Here is a 26,204-nt window from a genome sequence, read left to right as displayed (position 1 = left end):
ATGGACCTACCTCTTAGAGCCCCAACAGTAAGTGTTTTCTGTGACTAAAAGCTGTAGCAAGTAGTTCTGCTGGCAAAGCTGGCATTTGTAGAACTGTAAATGGACATTTAAGGTGCATGTACACATTTGATGCTGTAATGCAATAACGAACAACATAATGAAAACTTTAAAATCTTCTTTTCATTCCTTTATTTATTTACTGCAGAAAGGACTGTAGAAGTGGTGTTTTTCAGCAGAGTGACATGGGCAGAAGACAGGGAGGAATGGCTAATGGCAAAGCACACTAAATATGTTGCAAACTGTCAAAACAACATGTTCTTGGGCATTAAACAGCTGTTTTGCAGTTCAAACACAACGCTCTCCCGTGTTACTACTCAAGATGGAAATCCCCACAATTTCTGTAACAGTCTGTAAGTGCAGTGGAGTGTAAATGTTAAAGAGTTGTTATTTGCAGTTACCCAAGAGATCTGTTCAGAAGGCTTTCCCGGGTAAGTTCTATCAAAGCTCTTTCTCAGCTGTTGAGTACTAAACAGAAAGAAAATTTCCTTAAAGTGTGAAGGTGAGACTCTATTGTGATGACATTTCAGGATCAAATTTATTTGGTCTCGCTAAAAATATTCTCCATTCCCACCCCAGAAGCCCAAACCAAAGAAGACAGAAGTCCTCTTCCTGTTGTGTATCTCAGTCTACTATTAGAACTACAAAGTTTTGTTTGCCTGCTGTTTACACAGAAGTCTGTTTAAAAGGAAAGAATAAAAAACTTAAAACAAGCTAATTTTAAAAGCTTTCCAAATCTGAAATTCAACTTAAATTCTTGATGTGGTCATGCCAGGTATTTTGGCATGGCCCACATAACACATAACACTTTAAAATTATGTTCAAGTTTCAAATGCTCCAGAAGCATTTTCAGTTTGATCTTAATTTATAATGAGGAATCACTAAATATTTTAGTATTTGCATAGTAAAAATGTAGTCTGATTATTTTTTAATAAAAACTGGATTTGTGCAGGGTCTTACAGAAAAATAAACAGAGAAGTGTCCTGAGCCAAGGCGCTTACAAACTAAATTAGATGGGTAACATATGAAAGAGGATAGCAGAACATAGCAGGGAGGGATAAGAGGGACTGGAGAGCACATGGGAAAATGGAAAAGGATTCTGGGGACAGAGTGACTTGTATCAGAAAATTAGAAATGGATTTTTTCCTTATTCTGCTGAAAGAGATAATTAGCTGTCTGTTTCCTCTCTCTAGGCCAAGTGAGTGTATTTTCAAAGTTTTGCATTTTAATTTGACATAAAGATCGGTTTAAGAGAGTTTCAGGACTCTAAGCAATATGCGCTGCTTGTGGTTGAGATTAAATCCGGAAGATAGGATATAAAATCTGCTATCCAAATTGCTCAACACGACAAACATCATCTATGGAAAGCCCTGCTGTCTACTGGAAAGAGGGCTTAGCAGTTGGTGTCACCCTGCTGAAACCATAATTGAGGTGGGATTACACTCCTCTGTGCTGCCTGTCATCACAGAGCAAGTGCCTACAGAGGCAAGCTCAGAAACCAGGGCAAGGAACCATAAAGAAAAATAAGTGTTACCAGTTGTTTGAAGTCCCTTGTAGGTAGGCAGTACCAACACTGCACCTAGAAACCCCAGGAAATTACAGTATTTCTATTCTGATAATTTTTCTAAACTATACCATTTGCTGCAGTGTAAAAGGCCTAATGCTACCACTGGTTGTATAAGTCCTACTGTGTAAATAAGCGGCTTTATTATTTGTATTTGTAAGAAAATTAACAACAAAGAAACCAGATACATTGCCAAAATCAACGTGGGACTGTCAAAACTTGTTATGTTTTGGAACTGGGCTCTGTTACATTAAAACGTTCATTCTGCAAAACCAATGCCTACAGCTTGAAACTAGATGAATTCATAAAAGCAGTGACATAGCAGTCCCTATGCCCCTTTCCTTGTGTCATTTTACACCAAATTAGATACAATCCATCCAACATCCAGGCAGAGGTAGCTGAAAAATGTCCTTGTCCCAGTCTCTTCTGTTTCTGGCTTTTGAAACAATGTCACCAAAAAAAAAAAAAAAAAAAAAAAAAAAAAAAAAAAAATCAATTAATCAATCAGAACCAGCATTGAAATACGTTCAAATCCCCAAATGACCTTATGAGGATTTCTGCTTTCCCTGTAAGTATAAACTAAATCTTGCTTTATACTCTTGCCATTGGGAGAACGTGAGGAGTGGGCTATATCAAACATGGTTTTATATTCAGTACAAGTATTTACATTCATGGCCTTGCTCCTACCATCATCACTGTTAGCTTTAGTAGAACATCAATAATCAACATCTCCAAGTGAACAGTTAGATAAGTGATATGACCTTTTTCTTACTCCGAAAAATAACAGTTGGGGTTTTTTTTTTCCCCCAATAGTAGTTGAACCGTATTGTTTGCATGTGGCCATTTTGAAAATGGTATGTCCTCTGCTAGAAGTTATCCTGAGATGGTTTGGTTTTGGCTTGTGTTGGGTTTTTGGTTTGGTTTTTCTCGGTTTTTTTTTTCCTTGTTTGGGTTTTTTTAATAAATTACAAAATAACTATTTAAAGAGTTGTCTCTTTAGGAAAATGTGTATAATAAACAGATTCCCAAGACAGAATAGATGCAGGTGTCAAATATTCCTGGGTTTTATATCTGATCTAGATTTCCTTCTAACCTGGCCAAATCACTTAGGACTCACTGTTTTGTCTTGGACTGCAAAGGAATTCCTTTATCCTTTTAATTCTTCAGACCAGTGTTTTGCAGGGTCTTGACAAACTTCGTGGTGAAATGCAAGTTCTGCCCTATACTGATGTTCTCTGTGGCTGATTCATTTTTACCCCTTTCTCTGTGTCCTGGGTTCAGTGCTTAAACCACGACACTCTGCTTGCACCAAGCCTTAGCAGAAAGGACAGTGCACTGTTCTCTTCCCAAAGAAGCAGGCTGCTCCTCAAATTGGCCCTCCAGAAAGAATTCTGCTTCCCTTGTAACCAGCTGTGGCAACAGTCCATAAATATAGAATGAGGCTCCATGTTGTGCTGCAGCCTCCACAGACAAGGCCAGAAGAGAAAGGACTTAGACATATTTATCTATCAAACACTTCCTTTCCTCCAAACTCCCAAAAAGCATTTTAAATTTGTAAGTCTCAGTCAAGTTTACTGAATGATAACTGAGAACATGGTCAGTTCTGTTTTAGCTGTTTTGTTTCAGGCAGTAGACAAGCATTTCCTTAGGGAGAACAGTGAGCATTTTAAGAAGGCAGATTGCATTAAACCTAGCTGTTGCCCTCTATTCTAGCATTTTCATGAAGATATACTTAGACCTGCTGGAAGGAAATACACTAATGTAGGGCAACTTCGTGACTTCTTGCCACTGACTCTACTGAGGCAAATGATGAGTAGGATTTAGAAAAGGATTACACCTATATCTGGAGAATAAAAATATCCTCCTCTAAGATTATCCTTTCAAATGGATAGTAAGCCTGTTTTAGGGTACAAATCAGCTGCTAAGACTCTATACTGAAAATTAAATTCCCACATCACTGTTCATTACGCATGTTTCGTAGCTCTGTGAAACACCCAGTCGTGGCTAAAGGCAGACTAGTGTTTTGTCAGGAATGCTGCTCTGAATCAGTGTGACACTTACCAAGTTCCTGACCACACCAAAATTATCGATCTGATTCTGCAAAACTATGGTGTAAATAAATAATAAACGACATGCCTATTGGAGATTAAAAACACAAATTCTTTTACAGTTCTAGCAAAAGGCCATTTTTCACATACACTCAAACAATATTATAAACCCTGCTTTTAAGGTTGACTAAAATGCTGTCCTTGGCTATAGTATGTTCTCCAACTAACTCTCAGTACTTACTGTAAGGAAATTTTGTTACATTACAGTTACTACCTTGATGTCCTCTACAGCTTCCATGACCATTTTGTGCTTGCTTGAGAAATGTGCAATGTTTATATTGACTGTCAGGAAGTTGGTGCTTCCCAATGAATTGTTTCCTGCAGAATGAATACCGACCTAAGAAACCCACAGCACAGCAGGTCTGTGGGTATACTGGCACCCAGTGGTCTAGAGCCTCAGGTGCACGTATCTTTTACTTGACTCAAGAAAGCTGTAGTCCATTGTCCATCCACTGGAAAATGTCCAACCTCTGAGCTTCCAATTCAGTTTCTTTTTGCATTTCACGATGTTTTGAACCACGTAACGTTAAATAAACTGTGTTTTCATATCACTTGGAAGAGAAATAATGGAGTGCTGGTTTCGCCTGTTTGTTGTTCTTCATTAGGAGGTGATTCTAGAAAAAAGGCTGAAGAGAAAAAAATGCAAGGCAACAATGCTGTGTATTATGAATGCAATTGAAATACTTGTTCAGAATATTCTCAAAGGACAATTGCTACAGTGGAGATTGCAACAATGGGATTTTTATTCCCACCTGCCAACTAAATATTCATATCAGGAGGTGAAAACAGAAGACAGAGGCTAAATAAGGCCCATCTGCTGAAGAAACCGAATAGAGAAAAGCTTTGGGAATTGTCTGATCTCTTGATTATCCTGCTGACCTGATTTCCTCAAGCATTATCTTTTTATCCTTGTCCTTTCTTTTGAAGTACAATTCCTGTAGAAGATATAGAACTGAGAGTGATACAGGAACGTGTTTTCATCTTCTAGTAAGGAAGCAGTATGCATGCAACTTAGTGATGAACTTGAAGTGGTCAGGTCTTATTCAATGCCTTGTCAATCCACTAGTACCTTTCTTTGACTTAAAGAAACTTTGAATCAGTTCTGTATTTCCAACAAAACCAGTGAAATTACTTTTTTTAATGATTGACTTTTCCCTCTTAGAAAACAGCCAGAATTGGACCCTGTGGTAAAAATCCCAGGCCAACAGGAAGTCCACACTAAAATGTGAATTTATTCCTCTTTTCCACAGACCTTTCTTTTCCCCCCATGTATTTAGTATTACTTATGTCCTATCACGGCTCCACTATAAATATTATTCCTTTATTTTTTTCACACTTGACATTTTTGTTGATTCTGAACTTGTTTCATTCCTGAGTAAGTAATTTTCAAGTCTTCTACTGTCCCTTAAATAACCTTTTATCTCTTGTGATTTCTCTGTGTATTTTTATTTACCTTTTAAATTTTGTCTCGTCCTTAGTCCTCCACAAATTTAATTCAAATTAAAGCCACTTTAATCTGTTCTTCGTAGCCAAAACAAGCTCCTTTAGTTGCTTCATTTCTGCTACCTTGATCCAGTTCTGATTAAATGGATAGCTACAGCGAAAAACATCAGAAATCTCCATTCCATTAATAATCATCATGAACTCTCTGTAGAAAAGCAGTTAAAATATGTTCTAGCCACAAGGGTAAGGAAAAAAAAAAACCAACCCCAAACAATAAAACCAAAACGAATCAAAGAAAACTCAATCTCATTTATTTAAAACACTTTTATCTCAGGCTCTCCCTCTCCACTTGCTATTAGTATGGGATTTTTTTGAGTTACTTTACTGGCAGTGTGTTAAGCACAGCAATTTCTACCTAGGCAAGATGCCCACTGTTGTTGATGATGTGACGCCAACTTACATGTTGCTGCAGGAACCTGAAAAACAATGCCATGATTCTGTTATTCAGTTAGTATATCAACTTCAACATTTTGCTCCAATTACAGTAAAACAGCCAGAGCCACATTTTCTTTCTCTAAGATCAGAGTATTTGTCCAGCATTTTATTGTCTGATCTCTAAGATCAGAGTATTTGTCCAGCATTTTATTGCTGCTAATGCAGAAACCCAGGGAGTGCTTTCTAGTTGTTGAGGATTGCTGCGGGCAGATCTTCAGCATGCAAGCAAAGACAACCTCTTCCAGAATTCCGAACAGTCCTGGGGTTCACCTCCTGCTATTACCACGCTTGTTTTAAATATACGCTGTCTCTCATAACTTCTGCCCAATCTCACAGATGTATTCAGAAGTAATGTCTGCCTCTATTGTCTGAAAAAAACCATTGCCTTTGATAACTGGGGTATTGCCAAAGGCACTTCTCAGTTGCACTCTGACTGCAAATACCACCTACTGCATAAACAACTGCAGCATACCAGGGAGAACTTCTTATCTACCCATGTGCACCTTCCTGCTTTCCTACCAGCAACCTTCCTTTCCTTGGGAAGGAATGACTGCACATGACAGCTGTACCACCACCTGCCAGTACTTACAATTCAAAAGAACATATCCAGCCTCATAGCACTGTTTAAGCTTGATACAGGCACAGACGTTGATATGGACAATTCCCTTGTCCTGGATCCTAGGCCACAGCCAAGTTGACAGTGTTCATAGTAGGGAGGATACAAATGATTCAAAATATTTCCTGGGCTTTTCTCGATCCTGGTGTGATTCTTGTAGTTCAGTAGCAGAGGAATGCCATGGCTGCGTCTTGCACGCTTGAGCTATGAGCAGTGGCATTGCCATGCCATTCCATAGTGACTGCCACCCTTGATGAGGTAAGCCTGGCTATGAAGAACAGACAGGATCTGTCCATGCAGATGAGTGAGGACAGGACTTGATATTTGTCATGACTCCATTAGCTGGTTGAAGCTGATGCCAAGACACGTTTAGGACAGTGGCAGTTGCACAGAGGTGAGTGTTTAAGTCTCCTTGTCTGACCTTATGGCAAAAGGCAGCAGAACAGTGATGGTTTGGACAGCTGTTCTCTCCTCTTCAAGGTCTATCAGGTCATCTTGCTTCCCGGATGCAGCCTTATTGTTTGCTTCATTACTAATCTGGGGTCACTCAGCCTAAAATGTGTTTGTGGCTCCTGATATGTAACCAAAAAATGTTTTTAAATTGTTATTTAAAATGCTGTAGTCTTCAGACTTGGCTACTGAATTCTGCTGTGAGTTATTAGTTGATTAAGACACAAATGCTTTCATTAAGTGATTTATCACATACTTCAGAGAGAGCAAAATATCTTAATTCAGTGCAGAGTGAAAATAGAACTGGTATGGAAACCATGCATACGGTATAAAGGATTTGTCGTTTAGTTTTTCTGATCCTTAATTTAGTTTCCAAGGAACTCTTGTTGAATGCTGCCAGGCTTTTGGTAACTGAGTCTTGAGGGCAGCTCACAACTCAGTGTTATTCAGCAGGAGAAAAGAAATAGCCATACTACTAAAGGAATAAATGCATGTTTATCCACAGAAGATCATTTCTACTTAGAGAAGTCTAGCCAGTGATGTCAAAGGAAAATAGAAATCGTACTTCACAGGTACAGAAACTTTCCTGAAATGAAAACTACAGAAAACTTACTTGTTTAGCACTGCATTACTTGATGTCAGATGCAACGAAAAGGGTCTCTTCTTGTCTCTTTTTTCTTCTCTATATCCCTATCTTTCTTTTGGGAGAGAATTGATTGCCTTTCTTCATAAAAATTTTTTTGCATTCTTGACCATTTCCTCCTCTAGAGAAGCACATGCCAGTTTAATTAGTAAAGTCTCACAATATACCTGTGACCTCTTTTTTACTCCACAGATGACAGTGCAAGATGTGCCTGGTGCCTTTCCTACAGTGGATGTCCCAGACCATACCCACTATACAATTGGAGTAGTCGTTCTTATAGTGGGAATCACAGGAACTCTGGGTAATTTCCTGGTCTTCTATGCTTTCTGCAGGTATCTTTCTTTCAGATTTTTTTAAAAATACTCAGATTTATGAACATTAACAGTACGTTGACTGTGCTCTGCAAATGCAGCACAGATGTATTATCAGACTACTATGCAGATATACTAAAATGCACCAAGAGACATTGCTGTAGGAAAAAAAAAATGACAACCTGTCATTTCTCTCTGGCTCCCTCCCATTAACCATAGCCATAGGAAAATTGTTAGCAAAACTGCAAAGAACCACCCAGATATGTCAAGCAATAGAAAAGCAGCCAAAGCAGAAACCATCCAGTGATTTCTTTTTCTATTGGCTTAATTGTGTCCGCACTGGACTGATGGGCTGTTTTGCACCTGTGTCTCCCACATACCTTCTCTATTTTAGAAGTGCTGCTTACTACTCAGTTTCTTTTCCCACTCTGTTCCTTACTGTCATATCTCTTGTTTTCGCATTTTCTAACACTTGGCTTATTTCCTTTTAACTAAAGCCACATTCCAACTTTTATATCTGAAGGAAATTGGATCTCAACAATGTGGGTATTTTCACCATTCCTGTTCTGTCATCCTGTTTCTGTTTTGTCACACCTGGGCAGAGCATTGGCATGATGTCCAGGCCAGTGAGCTTCTACTTCATCATTGATCTTTAGGAACTAATGTAATAAAATAAAATAACAGCAATTATATGATAATTTGGCAGTGTTAACTTGAATCACTGGAGTGTGGGTGAAAGTAGTCTGGGTGTCGAGCTTGTATTTATGTGGTGCATTAAATGGTAGGTTTCAGTATGTGCATTCAAAGTAGATACCAACAGTTCAGTGTGAACGATATGGCCTTAAGAAGAGAAAAGGCATGCAGACCACATATGTGAGGATGAAGTACTTGAGCTAGCTTAGCCCTTTGGCTGGTGCCATACAGGAAACCCAGTCATGGCAGTTGCAGTTCCACTGAAGGACATTTACCTTCATTTGAAGATGTTACGAAGACAGGGATATTGATTGCAAAGTAATAAGTACATCAGAAGTTTGGAGAACACATCAGATGCCTACAATGCAGTCTCAAGTAATGGCAAACTGTAAGACAACCAGCTGCCTAAAACAGAAATATATTCAGTAACTTTGCAGACTACTGAACAAGTGGCCCATAAGCATCTACTAATAATAACTCCTTGCTCCTAAATTGCAAATAGGCTACAGTAGTCCTAACAATTGATTCTGGATCAGTGCAAAAAACTCATCATTTTTTCTAGTATTTTTCAATCGTGTCTCAGATGATTGAAAATTAGAGAAAGGAGCTAAAATGTTACACAGAGCTCCCAAACTGAGGAGCTCCCAGTTGAGCTTTTATGTGTACCCTTTAAAACACTGTACCACAATACTGTGAATAACAAATGCAGGCAGGATACACTGAAAGATGGCTATTGATCTCTTTAAAGTCAGTGTCTGGGCCAGTGAAATGAGTGTCACAGAGAAGAATGGATGTAAACCAAAATGCTTGATGTGGTACATGTGAGTTTGCTTAATCCCTGTATTTGGAAGTCACTGCTGATCTTATCAGCAGTGGAAAATGCGCTCCCCTCCCCCCAAATACTTAACATGACCTACATCCAGAAATCCATAGAGTACATCACTTTAATTTCCTGTTAATCATGGACATGCAGTGCACTGGGTCAGAATATTTAAAGAACAATACAATTTATCTCCATCACTGAGCTGGTTATCAAAACAATCCTCTAAAGTGCACAGGAGTATAACGGTATAAAACTGAGCCTTGCTTGTGTTCTATTGTGAAGGAAATGAGAAGCACTCTGCTCTAGCCTGCTGCATAGAGTGTGCCTTGGTATTTGTGAAGCTGACAAGGCTCACAGGAAAGAGCAACAACATAATTAACAGTGCAGCAGTGTTTAGCAACATTTCTTCTGATCTCTTTAGGAGTAGGAGCCTTCAGACTCCAGCCAACGTATTCATCATCAATCTAGCTATTAGTGACTTTCTGATGTCCATTACACAGTCTCCAGTTTTTTTCACCAACAGCCTCTACAAACGCTGGATTTTTGGTGAGAAAGGTTTGTATATATTCTTTATAAGATTATCACTAAGTATGTTCTTATCATAGTGGTAGTTAAACTATTATTTCCTTATCCTCAGGCACACTTGCAATGTTGAGAACATTTTTCAACATTGTTTCAGTGTTGACACAAAAGTTTCTTTGAACATTTTTGTCTGTGTGCAATAAACATATTCCCACCAGGGAGAGGAAAATTACATCCATGAGGTAGATACAAAGGTAACATTGGCAACATAAGGCAAGGGACTAGTCTTCTTGCCAGAATTCTTCCCCAGTTATGTCATAACTTAGCTCCTAAGTTACGAGAACTGCCATCCCATAACACACCAGCTTAAAAGCTCTTCTAAATAACCTGCCCTGGGACTTGCACTTGGCAAAGTGAGGCAAGAAAGCCTGGCAAAAGTGAGTTTTCACAACAGAAATATTAACAAAGCATTTCCTGTGCAGTAAGATGTGGAATGAAGGTGCCTTCGTTCTTCCTATGTAACTGTTGTAAAAGGAAGACTAGTCCTTGCCTCTTGAACAGGTATCAACAGAGAGGAAGGTCAGAGAAGTAATGTTGCTATTTTGATCTCTGATGACCAAAAGCACATTTTTTTTCAGTTCCACAAAGGGTTCAAGTATATATGTTAAAATAAAAACCCAAACCACTGCTTTTAATCACTAGGCTGTTTCGATAATTAAAATAACTCATTAATGTATTCATAGTCTGCATATTTACTTCAGCAGAATCACTCATTAATATATTCATAGTCTGCATATTTACTTCAGCTATGCTGACCTTGAAATATAAACGGTTCCATAGTATCAAAGTATCTATAATCCACTGTAAAAAAAAAAACCCCAGCTGTTTCTACTGGAGCTGCAGTAAAACTGGAGTTAAACAAGCTACTAATGGACTGTTAAAATTATCCCACTAGAAACAGCAGAAATCAGTAAGTGAAAATATGTTAAGTGCCACTGTCTCCAGCAATTCAAGCAAACAAAATCTTTGAAGTTTATTTCCATGGATAATGTAATTGTCAAGAGAGACAGCAGCTTTGAGATAGCATTTTAACTACAGGAAAACTGAAGTTCCATTGCTTTACGAATTCTGGAAGACATTAGTTCACAAGAAACACAGTCTTGAACTCTCCCAGAAATTAATTAGCATGGGTAGTTTAATTTCACTGCTACTTCTGTCATCTTCATTGAAAGGCTGTGAGCTGTATGCCTTCTGCGGAGCTCTTTTTGGCATTACATCTATGATCACTTTGATGGTGATTGCCTTGGACAGATATTTTGTCATCACGAAACCTCTGGCTTCTGTTGGAGTGATGTCTAAGAAGGCGGCCCTAATAATCCTGGTAGGAGTCTGGCTGTACTCTCTGGCTTGGAGCCTCCCGCCCTTCTTTGGATGGAGTAAGTCAAATGGAATAAAAGTGTTTTTTCCCTCATAGCATTTGATTAAAGACCAATTACAGTTATAGAAGAGGGCTGAGTTAATGCTTGCATATTAGGCTTGAATAAATAGATTTGGAGAAAACTGACAAAATATGTATTGAAACTGAAGATCTCTAACCAAAAGGAAAAAAAAGTGTATTATAGCATATTATATGACAATGGCACTTTTCCTTAAGCTCGTTATTTACTGAATAAAGAACAGTAGATAAAATCAATTCCGAAATCGGCCTTGGCAGGATGCACCTATTTTCCCATACCTATTTCCACTGAACCAAATCCAATGATATAAAAGTGAAATAATTCACATAAAAGAGGAACACAATTTGAGTATTTTTTGCAAGTACATCTTCAGTAAGTCTTGACTATGTTCTAGATGGGCAGATTGCACTAGGTTTTGGTCCCATTCTCCACTCAGCCATTGGTATCTTCACTAAGGCTTCCGATAAGGATGTCATTTAGTAACTAATTTGCTTTTGTGAATGTGAGTCTTACGCCTGCAAATTGGAATACAAATGCAGCATCTTGATCCTTGCAACTTCTAACAGAGTTTCTGTTATTCTTCCTCATTGCAATCCATGTCACTAGCATTATTTGTTTCCTATGAGTCATCAGTTTCAGTCAGTAAGTTAGAATGAACTCATCATTCAAAACTTTAGCCCGTTATTGTGCTTCCTAATTCCAGAAGAGAATGTGTCAGCTCAGCTGAGGTGAGAACACAGCAATGTCTGACTTTCCCAAAGGATGCTGCAACCAACTCTGTTACTGAGTAGTATTTCAGCAGAATTTTGTTATTGTCTTGCTATTGTCATTCTGGTCCCCCATAAACATGAAGTATGTTTAAGCAGGCAAACTGCAGTACTGGGAGAAGCAGCCTTTAGCTGAATGAGTAGCTATTGGAATGACAAAATGATAATATAGTCTTAGATTCTAGATTCTTAATTGGAGAAGGTAAAATAGTTGCTTGAAGGGTGTTGTTATCTTGCAATTAGATTCTAATAGTACCCACAGTACTAACTCTTATAGAATCATAGAATCATAGAATCGTAAGGGTTGGAAAGGACCTTAAGATCATCTAGTTCCAACCCCCCTGCCATGGGCAGGGACACCTTGCCCTAAACCACGTGGCTCAAGGCTCTGTCCAACCTGGCCTTGAACACCGCCAGGGATGGAGCATCCACAACCTCCCTGGGCAACCCATTCCAGTGCTTCACCACCCTCACTGTAAAGAACTTCTTCCTTATAGCTAATCTAAACTTCCTCTGTTTAAGTTTGAACCCATTACCCCGTGTCCTACCACTACAGTCCCTAAGGAAGAGTCCCTCCCCAGCATCCTTGTAGACCCCCTTCAGATACTGGAAGGCTGCTATGAGGTCTCCATGCAGCCTTCTCTTCTCCAGGCTGAACAGCCCCAACTTTCTCAGCCTGTCTTCATATGGGAGGTGCTCCAGCCCTCTTATCATCCTCATGGCCCTCCTCTGGACTCGCTCCAACAGCTCCATGTCCTTTTTATGTTGAGGACACCAGAACTGTACACAGTACTCCAAGTGGGGTCTCACAAGAGCAGAGTAGAGGGGCAGGATCACCTCCTTCGACCTGCTGGTCACGCTTCTTTTGATGCAGCCCAGGATACGGTTGGCTTTCTGGGCTGCAAGCGCACACTGCCGGCTCATGTTAAGCTTCTTATCAACCAACACCCCCAAGTCCTTTTCTGCAGGGCTGCTCTGAATCTCTTCTCTGCCCAGCCTGTAGCAGTGCCTGGGGTTGCCCCGACCCAGGTGTAGGACCTTGCACTTGGCTTGGTTAAACTTCATAAGGTTGGCATCGGCCCACCTCTCAAGCGTGTCAAGGTCCCTCTGGATGGCATCCCTTCCCTCCAGCGTATCAACCGAACCACACAGCTTGGTGTCGTCGGCAAACTTGCTGAGGGCGCACTCAATCCCACTGTCCATGTCACCGACAAAGATGTTGAACAGGACCGGTCCCAACACCGATCCCTGAGGGACACCACTCGTTACAGGTTTCCAACTGGACATCGAGCCATTTACCACAACTCTTTGCGTGCGGCCATCGACTTCAGTTAGATGCATCTGAGCACATCTGGTGCAATATTTTTAAGAGTTCAACAGAAAATATTACAGAAAACAGTGAAAATTAAAATATAAAGTTAAAAAAACACTGCTGTTGACAACTTTTTTACTGAACAGTTTGACACAGTTCCTTTAAGGAGATTATATTTTGTATCAGGCAGAATATTATGTATGTATGATGTTTTTTCCTTGTACTCAACTATACCTCATGACAAAATTAATTTGATCTGCATGATAAATCTTTCTCCTTTGCACAGTAAATTTCTCTTAGCTGCACAAGCTTAAAAAAGTGGTAGCTCTAGCAATCAATCAGCTTCATTTCACTCCTTGGGAAGACAGCAATTTGACAGGAAAGGGAGATATTTAAAAACAATGCAAGCCCAATCCAAGATCCACTGAAGTATTTGGGGAGATGCCATTTGACTATGTTGAGCTTTAAACAATATTCAGTAACTGAAACGCCGTTCCCTCTCCCTGCTGCCCCCCGGGCAGGCCTGGTCGCTGCATCATGGCCCTCAGCCAGCTCGGCTGCCTGTCTCCTGCTGCTCTGCCTCTATGGGAAGGCTGCCACCATGAGGGACTTCTACAAGATCCTGGAGGTGGCCTGCAGCACCTCCCTCAAGGACATCAAGAAGGCCTGTCAGAAACTGGCGCTGCAGCTCCATCCTGACAAGAACCCTGACAACCCCTGGGCACAGAAGTTCCAGGACATGCGGCTACCTATAAGGTGCTGTCAGATGAGAAGAGGAAGCAGCATAATGTGTATCGTGAGGAGGAATTGAAGGATGGGCACCAGAGCTCCCATGGAGACATCTTCTCACACTTCTCTGGGGACTTTGGATTCATGTTTGGAGGTAACCCTTGCCAACAAGACAGGAACATTCCCCAAGGAAGAGACATCACTGTGGTCCTGGAGGTCCATTTGAAAAGGTGTATTCAGAAAACTTTGTAGAAGTTGTCAGGAACAAGCCAGTGGCAAGACAGGCACCTGGCAAATGGAAATTAAATTGCCAGCAGGAGGTGAGCACCACCCAGTTGGGTCCTGGATGTTTCCAGATGACTCATGAACTTGTTTGTGATGAATGTCCAAATGTTAAGCTTGTGAATGAGGAGCAAACACTGGAAATGGAGATAGAGCCAGGTCTGGGGCGTGGTATGGAGTATCCCTTCATTGGTGAAGGAGAACAAAAAACTCACTGGAGAGGAGAGAGGAGATAAATGAAGGACTCGTTGCAGAGATGAAGTCTGCTTGTACGCCTGGTTCATTTTCACTATGGGAAACAACCCAGGCACCACAGGAGTACTGCAGGCAGTCTTTGCTCTCCTGGTTGTTCCCTCAACTGCAAAATAAAGTTCACCCATGTGTTTAAAATTCTTTAATTAAAAAAAAACCTGCCAAAAAAAGAGGAGGGCCATGAAGATGATAAGGGGGCTGGAGCACCTCCCATATGAAGACAGGCTGAGAAAGTTGGGGCTGTTCAGCCTGGATCTCATAGCAGCCTTCCAATATCTGAAGGGGGCCTACAAGGATGCTGGAAAGGGACTCTTCATCAAGGACTGTAGCAACAGGACAAGGGGTAATGGGTTCAAACTTAACCAGGGGAGATTTAGGTTAGATATAAGGATGAAGTTCTTTACGGTGAGGGTGGTGAGGCACTGGAATGGGTTGCCCAAGGAAGTTGTGAATGCTCCATCCCTGGCATTCAAGGGATGAACACATTCAAGTGTTCAAGTCCAGGCTGGACAGAGCCTTGAGTGACATGGTCTAGTGCGAGGTGTCCCTGCCCATGGCAGGGGGGTTGGAACTGGATGATCTTACGGTCTTTTCCAACTCTAACCATTCTATGATTCTATGAAACAAAATTATTCAGTTTTCTAGTCTGAAGCCTTAGTTTTCTAAACATACAACAGGGCAACAGAGTAAAAGAAAATAAAAAGTGCTTTGAACAAAGAATTGTGTATCCTTTTAAACTTTTTCCCTTTATGAGAATGGGAATAAATCCCATGCTATTCTGAGTATCTTTCTCTTACTTCTGCACACAGAGCAAGAATCACTTCATAGCTTATGCCTTTTCTTGTCTTTCTTTCTAGGTGCATATGTTCCCGAGGGTCTGATGACTTCCTGTTCCTGGGACTACATGACTTTGACACCATCAGTCCGTTCCCACACAATTTTGCTTTTCTGCTTTGTCTTTTTCATTCCTTTGATTGCTATCATATACAGCTATGTCTCTATATTTGAGGCTATCAAGAAGGCCAACAAGTAAGTAGCCAACAGTCTTAAGCTTTTATCGTTCCATTTTAATGCCTGCTTATTTTCTTGAAACAAAGACTAAGAGAAGAAAATTGGGAAGATTTTCACTTTTAATTTGTATGCATGACTGAGACAGGAAACCGAACAAGAATTCTGTCAATAGTCAGCATGGTAAAAAGCATGATGCTTAGAAGGGCCATTCCTGAATTTAAGCCAGAGCTGTTCAGTATATTGGCTAATGCTGCAGAAAAGGGTATGAATAGCGCAATAGAAATCTGAAGGATGAGAAAGGACTACAGAAATTAACCAATCAAAAGAAATACTAAAAGAATATCAGAGACACCTAACAATGGTGTATCAACAACTATTCCACAAAAAAATAGGCCGAATTAAACTACAAGTTTGACAAAGGCTGAAAAGAGGTAAACCATTTAATCAAAGGCCTTTGAAAGAAAGACTATTGCTGTAAAAATAAAGGTCAATGTCTGCCACTACATTTGTAATCTGTAGGTATCTGTCCTGTAGGTATCAGCATATCTAGTCACACAGCTCAGAAGCACAAAGTGAGAGTAAGGTAGCAAAATCGGACCTACAGAAGCAAAGACTTCTCTAACGATATTTAACACAGCATTGGTCAATGCTTGAATACCCAATTTATATGGAAATTCTTCTGGTACAGGACTCTTCACTGAAGCACATATGAATTTGCCACTGATTAGTGCAACAAAAGTGCAATGACTTGTGAAGGACTGGTCACGTATATACATTAACACACATTAAAAGTGCATGACACTTAGCATAAACTAGCATAAAGAGTACTTGTTGCCCCACCTTATGAAGCTATTTGCTCAGTTCCCTACCTCCTTTTTTTGCTGTTGTATGTTTATTTCTCCTAGGTCTATTCAGGCTTTTGGATGCAAACATGGAAATAAAGAGTTCCAGAAACAGTATAAGAGGATGAAAAATGAGTGGAAGATGGCCAAAATTGCACTGATTGTCATTTTGCTTTATGTCATTTCCTGGTCACCATACTCTGTTGTTGCTCTGGTAGCTTTTGCTGGGTAATTATGAATGTATCAACAAAGGAATATTCAGTGAAAGCAAAAGGTGTGAAACTGTAGAAAACAGATGAAAGTCAAAGCTACTTGTCAAGTTTAATGCCTGAAGCGCAGCCAAAACATTCACATATTTAGGAGTGACATTTAACAAATGAGGCACATGCTAACTGATTTTTTTCTTAGTTTGACTTAAAAAAAAAAAGGTATGAAAAAAATGAAAAAGAAAACAGGAAGGTTGTTACTGGCAACATAACATTACTGTGCTGATGATTTCTGAATGCAGATTCTCTCCACTAGGATATTTGAACCATCTGAAATTTACTTAGCACCAAAATGCTAAACAAGGGGCCCCAAAAATCCACCCAGGAATTGATTCTCTTTTCTCCACTTCTTTTACTTACAAAAGTCTATTCATTTTCTTGTGTTACATCAAACTGCTGAAATTCCTTACATGTATAAGCAAGTGCAAAATTAATATATACTTGCACTGGGGAGCTTTTTGATGTTGGACGTAAAAGATCGTAAATATAAATAATCTAAGCATGTTCTTCATCTATTTAGTTGTCAGCATTCTATGCAGTAATTTCAACAAAAGCACGATACTATTAATACTGTATCATCTGTACATAGCTTGATACCAGACTACAGTTGATACAATCCAGTACAAGTAATGGATTGGGAGTCCACATGCCTTGGCTCTATGTGGGTATTTCTCCCATGTTAACCTGTGAATTTTCCTGTGTTTCAGTTCGGCTTTTGTAAAACAGTGTGACTATCTGCTTTAGAAAGTCTTGTCAGCTGCAAATCCCCAAGTGGAAGACTCCTATGATAGTACAAAGCACTCATGTCTGTGTTTCTCAAGTCAGAAATAAAAAGTAGGTTTTCCTAAAACTGACACACAGGATAAATTTACATATGATGGAGCATTTTGGGAGGTAGGGTTGATTTTTGTTACACACCTGAGGAAGAGGCCACTGCAGGGCCTCTTTTCAAACACAGCTTAGGAAGGCAGCTTCCTAAACATAGAACTTCTAAAATCTTATACTTAAGAAAAAATGCTAAGAGGATTCTCCCCCTTTGTATCTAGAGGGGCAATTCCAACCAGCAGCAAACATTTTTTCCATGAAGGTAAACACATTCCTCACTCAGAAACACAAATCCTTAGGATGTGGCCCAGCATCCCATTTCCTATCACATAGGGACTTAGGTACTCAGTACCTACCACTCATGATACCTGACCAGCTAGAGAGAGAGAAAGAGCAAGACAAAGCAATGAAGCACAGCTACACTGCAGCACTACTTGCTCTAAGATACTGCCTCCCCCCAAAAAATAATTAAAAAATTAGAAGATGCTTTAAGCTCTATGTTTTAGCCACGTAGTAATGTCACACTGTCCTATATGATTCAGCATCTACCTTAGGATGATGAAGTGCCTGCTGAACTTGACTTCTAGCCCTTGTCTCACACCGCCAAAAACATGAGCAAACGGATATTTTTGTAACTCTACAGTATGTGACAAATGAGCATTCGCAAATTTTGCTCATGAAGACATCTGGTGGGCAACACAGCTTTATTCAGCTTTTTTTTTTTCCATTTCTGAACCGTGCCTTTTAGGCAATCCTGGGATTTTTTCAGAGATTAACAGACCAAGGCTGGAGGTCTTCTGTGGACGTTTATTACAATGAACTCAGATAAAATCACTGTGTACCACAGATGGGAGGCAGACATGGAGTCTGTGGCCATAGTCTTGGACTAAAAACAATTCATTTGACAGAGTAACAACATACACAAAATGAAGGAAGTACCTTAATCTCTTTAGAAAATGTTCTGGATGAGGAATAACGAGCTAGCACATAGTCATGTTCACTAATATTGTTGGTCTACAGGTTGTATTTTTGGGAATTGTTAGCTTAAACAAAAACCTTTTTCACTGTTTTTGTTAGCTGACCTCTCTATCAGTCTTACCAAAGCATCATCTCTCTCATCTCAGGGTCAAAAACTGCTTTCCAGCAAGATCATGCTGTTGTTTCTCCAGAATCTCTGAAGAATTACACCTCTAACCAATGCTTTAGAAGTATGATTAGGAGAAACCATGTTCAAAATTGTATATGGAGAACATGCTTATCAGAGAAAAGCCTTAAATTAGAAGTGAAATGGCATCTCAACATTCAGGCAGCTGAGAAAATCATTCCTGTATCACCATTAGGAAGCCATTTCCACCTTATCACAGAGCTTAAATATTCACATAGTATGATGAAAAATTTCTTCAGCAGGAAAATGAGCTGCCACCTACTTATGCAATTCTCTTTGTTGTTTGTTTGCAGCACATATATGAAAGACCTTCTTCTGAGACAGGATTGAGAGGAAAACCTGTTTTCTTCAATAATATAGGAATGCAAGGCTAATGGAAAGATGGATCTTAGACTGTCTTCCCAGGAAGAAGAGCAGTGATAAAAAAAGGATATTATTGTTGGGAGGAAAGACTGACTTACTAGGCCATTTCACTTAGAAATCTTTCTACCAGTGCAGGAAGAGAACTTCATAGCCTCTAAGCAGGTCTATGGAGAATTTCCCTGCTAGAAACTGCCTATGAAATGTTATTGTTATTTTGGTCTGAGTTGTTGTATTGAATTTCTTCTGACCAAAACCTTAAGGGCTACTTCAATCTACCTTCAAAAATTAACTGGCTGGTACGAGCATGGCATCATAATTCTTTCATCCTTTAGAGTCATATCACCCGTATATATGCATGGCCACAGTAACATGAGTGTGACATATGACACTCGAAAATATTTTCCCTTAACTGTTTAGTTCAGAAAAATACTTCCCCTTCACTTTTTAATTCAGATCACACAAAAAATAAAGTTTGAATAGAAAAAGAGATTTATCAGTTATCTTTCACTATAATGCTTCATTCTGAACACCTATCTATTAACCACAAATGTATCTGTGGTCAAGTATATCTGCTGAGTTTGGAACAGAGATACTCTGATCAATGCACATTCATTTACTGAAGGCTGACTTTGTCCCTAGGGTAAACAACGTGGGAATTACCACTATCCTGAGTCACGGTAGTGAAGTGTTGCAAAAGAAGTCCCAAGAAAATAGTGTTTCTCAGAAATGTAATTAGGCTGCTGTTAAACATTACAGGCAAAGGATGTAAAATTTGTTCTCTCACTGGGTACAGAACTCGCCCTTTTACTCTCTCTGGAGCACTAACAAAGCATTTTCTTGTCAGCGTATAACTGCATAGACTACACAGAACTCAATACTAAACATACAATGCATTTGCATTACTCTAGGTATTCTCCCGTTCTAACACCCTTCACAAACTCCATACCAGCTGTGATTGCCAAAGCTTCTGTCATCCATAACCCCATCATTTATGCCATCATTCACCCCAAATACAGGTAAGTTCACTCTTATAAGTTATTTTAATATAGCAAAGAAAATCAGACAGTAATTATCACTTTTAGGACTAGAATCTGAACTCTTCTTCACCTGCTCATTTTACCTCTGCAAGACAGCCTCACCCTCCCCTAGAAAACTTCCCAACGCCACATTTTCAGTAGAATTTGTACTTGGAACAAATTACTATGCAGATAGGAGTTAGGGATGTTTATGGATACTGATCTGTACTTACAGATTACATGATATAGAGATCTTCCCACATGAAAGGAAAGCACCATAATTTTTTTAATTATCTTCATGAGAGATGCAGACATTTGTCAGTGTTGCAAATAGCAGTTTGTTAACCAAGCCAGTGAGAGATGCAATTTGAAGTCAAACCACCTCTTCCCTACTCAGTACATCCCCTCCACCTTTCTTCAAGCTTTCATTTTTCAGATAGTATTTCATCTGAGCTGTAACATCTAGGGTCATTACCATATCAAGTTCAGATGCAGGCTGTGAGATCTGATGGATGGCAGCAAAGCAATATATATGCTTTACAAAGACCTACTGGGGAACTGAATAGAGAAGAGGTGGCCATGAACATCTACATGGGGAATGCTGGGAGGAAGAAGCAAGCTAGGCAGAAGAGTGTCCTTATGCTGTACATGAGGAAAGAAATATTGTAATATAACTGCGCATTCTGTACAACTTTACAGATAGCTGGCAAACAGATGTGTAAGAGGAAGCGAGAAGAGCTGCTTAGGGGAAGATTAAAATAATTCATTATGTGGTACTTCCGCAGGGTTCAGTTTAAAGGGACAGAATTTTATTTTTGCCCTGATTAAGCTGAAAGGAGATAAAACATCATTTTACTAGCTCCCTTCAGTCCAAAGAGTTATATTTTAATGCTCTTATCCCTGCCAAGCAATAAATTTTAGTTCTGCAGAACACTGTGAATAAGTGATCTTGCAGGGTGATTGTATATGAGATACTGGATATCTGGAAAACTCTTTTTGTACTCAGTAATTTTCCATTCTATGCAGCATTAGTTCATCTCTCTGAATAAATGCATTGTTTATGATGACTAAAGTTTTGTGCTAACAGAAAAAAATTTGACTGGTTCTACCTCTCATCCATTAGAACAGCCATTGCAACATATGTTCCTTGTCTTGGATCCCTGCTGACAGTATCTGCTAAAGACTCACAGTCTTTCAGCAGTTATCCCTCCTCCAGACGAGCAACCATAACCAGCCAGTCTTCTGAGATAAGTGGGCCGCAGAAAGGAAAAAGGCGACTGTCTTCTCTCTCTGACAGTGAATCAGTAAGGGAGACGCTTCCCATACACCCATTTTTAACTGCAAAGTAATTAATTTTCGCATGGAGTCCTTCAAATTGCTATGTTCTTTAGATGAAATGCATTATGGTGCTCATTGCAAGAGCTCCAGAGAAAGCAGAGAGACAAAGTGAAATATAAGACAGAAGGCTGAATTATAAAAGCAGAATGTAGATCTTTGTACTCTTGATGGTTGGTGATACTGAAGGAAGAGTGGAAAGATGTAACAACAAGAATTTCAGAAAGTAAGGGATGCTTGGAGTCAGAGCATCCCTTACTCTCACACTTTAAAATCTGCTCGTACTTCTCGGACGTACTTGTCTGATCACAGATTTGCAGTCTGGACACACACAAAAAAGAAACTGCTAGTCACTAAATAGTTCTCTAGTGAAAGCAAGGTTGTAATGGAACAGATAATGCTTTCTGAAAGTGAAGCGGGACATATTTGGAAACATATTAATCATTAGATTTAGACAAATCAGTAAATCCATTACAGAATCATTCTCATCACCTCAACAGCTTGCTGCTGCCAGTCTAAGTGAAACAAAATGTTTTGCATGGCAGCTGAAAACAACGGAAATATTCAGCATCTTAGGCTCTCTCTTGCAATCCAAAATTACCTTAGCAAGTAACTAAGCACATTAGTTAGTTCATTGCAATTGTTTTAAATGACATTTCCAAGTATATGAAAAGCCATGATTTTCTTGGTGATTCTTTTTCATAGTCAAGGTAATATGTGTATCTAATCCAGCCAAGCACTGAATTCTGACAGTTGTTTTTAACACTGACATTTTGATTTCTTCAGTCCAATCAAAATTAAATTCTACTGGCTAGTAGCCACCACTCAGGCCATATTAGCCACTGGCTAATAAAAAAAGAACATTTTTACATTGCATCTCTTAGATTGTGAATCCTGATTCTTAAAAAACCCAACAGATTCCTTCAGTAACATTGTGTGGTTTTGTATTACTATCGGTGCTGGGGAAGGGGAAACCATACAAGCAATTCAACAATTCTTTTTGCTTAGGAAAGCAACTCTTAATACTCCAGGTAAAACAGTGGAGAAAAAAAAGTACAAAACTGGGTACAAAGTAGTTACCCAAAAGTAAAAAATTTCAAGCAATTGGCATGCTTCAGTCTGGAATTTTCTCTAAGCCTTGAGTAAGTCTGGATCTTGTTCAGAACAATGATAGAGCCAAGATTTTCTGAAAAGAACATGTTTCCCTTCTTAACTATTTGATCTGACCATAGAACAATGATTTATTAGTAAGTATGTCAGTTTAGCTGAAATAGAACAGAAATAAGGGCTCAAGTTTAAAACAAACAAAATTGCTTTGATGCTCGCAAACAATTTATTTTAGGGTTTTTTTGGTACCATCTGTGACTCAATTAAGCTCTAAGCTTTCTAGATATACACACACAATTCAAAAAGGCAGTACATATGCTGCCACGTATTTTATGTCAAGGCTGGTCATCAAACTATAAGAAAATAAATTAGCTTTATGCATTTTTTATTTTTTTTTTCACTCCTGTGGATGCAAAGGTGTTCTGCACCTTTGTTAAGCTCTTCTAAAAAAATCTTTCATGGAAACATTTCAGTCTAGAGACACTTCACTCTGTAGACTCATCTTCATCACTGCTTCCCCAATAGTTAGAAATCTGCTTCTGAAAATATAATCTTTATTGTCACTGGTCCAAATTAAATCAATTTTCCCTTCCCCTTCTTCTCTGTTCCCCTTATCCTTCCCCACAGTTACACAGAAAAAATAATCCTGACCCTCCTTAAAGCAATCAATCTGTTATGTATTAAAATTCTGGTATAGCATCACTAATTGGGATTCTCTCTTAATAGTAACAGGTTCATCAGGCCAATTTCTCCAGTTCCATCAGAGTTCATTTTTTCTACACCTCTTATTTTAATTTTCTTCCCTGAGGAAAGTTTATCAAAGTATCAATAATTGAAAGTATCAAATATTGAAAGCATCAGTAATTGCTTCAGTAATTTTTCACTTCTAGGAAATTCTGGTGGGTTTGGGTATTTTATCTTTTCACTTTTCTCTTTCAGTTTAGAAAATCAGAGCTTGTTCATGAAACAAAATGTTTCTGAAGCACCGATTCTGCAGTCCCTGGTCATTTCCTTCCATTTATTTCTGCTTCCACCCAAACTACTTTGGAAACTTTGGCCCTAATTCCTCCCAGCACCTGTGCTTTCTATTTGGGTACTACTATGGAAACATTGTCTCCTCAGAGCTATAATGTGCATCAGAGAAGTTTCAACAATAGACTATAATGAAACACTATTTGGTTTGACATTTTGCAGTGCATCCTCTGGAGGGGAAAAAAAAAAAAAGAAACAAGAAGTAAGCTGAATTTTAGACTCAATGGGCTTAATAGTTTTGTTTGTATGCCTTATAAGCAAAGATTTTGTGAAGTCATGCATGGCATAACTTATGTGAACTGTCTTTTATATAATTACTGTTTATTTTACAATTCCTGTCTTGGGGCAAACTGATGGAAGCCTAAGGAACCCAGAGTGATTATTTTTGCTGTATTCATTTTAGGGTTGTACTGACACAGAAACTGATACCCCCCGTATGCTCTCCAGACTTGCTAGCAGACAGATTTCCTACGAAATGGGTAAAGGCACAACTCAAACTAGTGACATAAGAGCCAAACCTAAACTGAAGAGCCATGATTCTGGGATTTGAGAGAAGGTAATAGACTGTGTAATATCTAAATTCTCTGACAACTGGTAGGTTAACAAATCTGCACATTTTACCATCATTAATCATGAAGGTTCCTGCGAAGAAGATGGGGATAACCTGTGAATTAACACAATAAGTAAAGACTTAAGAAGCTGTGAAAGGTCATCAATTATTTATTTCCACCCTGGTTCATTATTCAGCTGTCTTTGTTGCACTTCTGACAAGCAATGGTGCTATTTTAGTGAACTTAGCATCTGAATGGTATGTTGCCTTGGGTTTGGTTTTAAGTGTGTATTCAGTAATATTTGTATTTCATTGTCCAAATCACTTGGTCAATCCTGTTGTCTCACCATTTGCTATCAAACGAACGCATATGGTGAGAGATAAAAAACAAGGCTGGCTTTAGCACATCACTACTTTTCTATCAGTCCTCTGTTGTTTCCTCCCTTTTTTTTGACTTTACTTTGAATTTCACGTATGTAAAATATTGTGACATACCTACACATCATTTATGTCTTTCTTATCTGTGTGTATTTTTCAGACAGCTGTAGATGCTGATGACATATCCATGGTGGAACTGAATGTCACAGAGTACACTGCTACACCTACTGTAAGAATTAGTATTTTAATATTTTGCATGGGTCTAACTAACCAAGGGAACAAAACTTAATGACAACCCAGTCTATAAGCACAAAATAAATTATTTTTTGAGATGCATAAATCACATGATATTCCCAGCAGAACATAGAAAACATGACCAAAAAGGGTAGATCATTGCTGAAACTAAGCCGGAGGAGAACACATGTACTACAAGGTTCTCCTTAAGTCCAACTTCTTCAAGGAACTTGAATATTTTCTTGAACTCAGTAGGTCTCATGATGAGGTCTGTTATTTCCTTAGTGGAGCATGGAAGCATTAATTTTGTGCCATCTTTATACAAATAATATGCAAAGTAAGCTGAAATAGATAGCCATTCTGATGACTGTACCTATGAGACAGCTATAGTCTTGTGGCACGTACTGCTGTACAAAGTGACATTTTTAACTATTTAATGTTCTCTGTTTTGGGTAACAGCAAACATCTAAAAAACGCAACTTGGAGGAAATCGAGGTAAGTTTCTGAAACACGCCATACCACCTATTCAGTAAGATATTGTGTTAGTGTCTATTTTTTCTTCCATGTAACAGAGCTACAGAATACTGATAAATTTTTTTTGGACATCTGCCACAAGTGAGTCAACTTGCCTTGATTCTTGACAGAAGACACGGAAATAACAGAAAACAGTTGACAGATGTAAACAAGCCAGTTTTATCTTTGCAGTATTAAGCCAAATGTAATATAAAAATCTTAAATTATATCTTACTGTTAGCAGTGATCCCTACCAGCGATCCCTACCAGCTACTGCTATCCTCATCCTAACAGTCTCATTTTTTGGTCCTGTGAAAGTGACAGATAACATTGCTATTGCCAAAAAATGCTAATTAATCTTTTCCTCAATTCCTGTTTTCACTTCATTCTCTAGTTTGCTTCCCGGTTCAATCATTCATGCCGTTACCACTACATTTCACATCACCTCTTGCCCAAGTGAACCTAAATAGTCCCTCTTTACGGAGGGACTCCTTGCTTAATTGAATTCATAGTCTGTCTGAGCATATTCACAGCAATTCTGTTCATAGTCAAAGGTGCTGTCATTAGCTTGGTCTTTCATCAAAGCAGACCAGCTCTTAAGTAGCAAATGAAAAGTCTGTGCTTTAGTACCTTAACTTGTTTAACCTTTTTTTTCCTCATAAGTAAGTTGTTTATGAAATACTAAAAAAATATTCAGACCTACTTTTTTCCTCCATATTTGGTTTTCAGTTAGTGATGCAGATTGGCAAAGTGCTTATCTAAATACATGCCACTATTTCATAGATGATGCAACCTGATCTCCTTGTAGATATTTATGATGTTCATTTTTTTTAAATCCTTGCATCCTTTAGAGAGGTGAAAGCCTGAATGGTATTGGACAAAGAAAAGGACAGTCTCACTGTAGACCGTCTGCAGCCCAGATACCCAGCATCACAATAACATACAGCAATGTCCAAGGAGTAGAGCTGCCTTCTGGATACCAGTCTGGTTTCCTGTACCCTAAAATCAATAGCCACAAGCAAAATAAGAAGTCCAACAGCTAA

At 39.0% G+C, this 26,204-nt stretch overlaps 2 protein-coding genes across 2 annotated transcripts; both read left to right on the top strand.

The window, feature by feature from the left end:
* Positions 1-26,204, top strand: OPN4 (opsin 4). The gene is given in 12 exon segments (XM_030488854.1): positions 1-33; positions 7,569-7,708; positions 9,625-9,758; positions 10,958-11,161; positions 15,382-15,553; positions 16,441-16,605; positions 19,905-20,012; positions 21,136-21,316; positions 23,890-24,042; positions 24,575-24,643; positions 25,108-25,143; positions 26,013-26,204. Coding segments are annotated over 12 exon segments (1,587 nt in total).
* Positions 13,820-14,508, top strand: LOC115608059 (dnaJ homolog subfamily B member 11-like). Its single transcript, XM_032919937.1, is given in 3 exon segments — positions 13,820-14,001; positions 14,004-14,207; positions 14,210-14,508. Coding segments are annotated over 3 exon segments (642 nt in total). The 5' UTR covers positions 13,820-13,862.

This window comes from Strigops habroptila, chromosome 5 (assembly GCF_004027225.2).
Source record: "Strigops habroptila isolate Jane chromosome 5, bStrHab1.2.pri, whole genome shotgun sequence".
Taxonomy (NCBI): domain Eukaryota; kingdom Metazoa; phylum Chordata; class Aves; order Psittaciformes; family Psittacidae; genus Strigops; species Strigops habroptila.
This window is presented reverse-complemented; position numbering and strand designations above follow the sequence as displayed.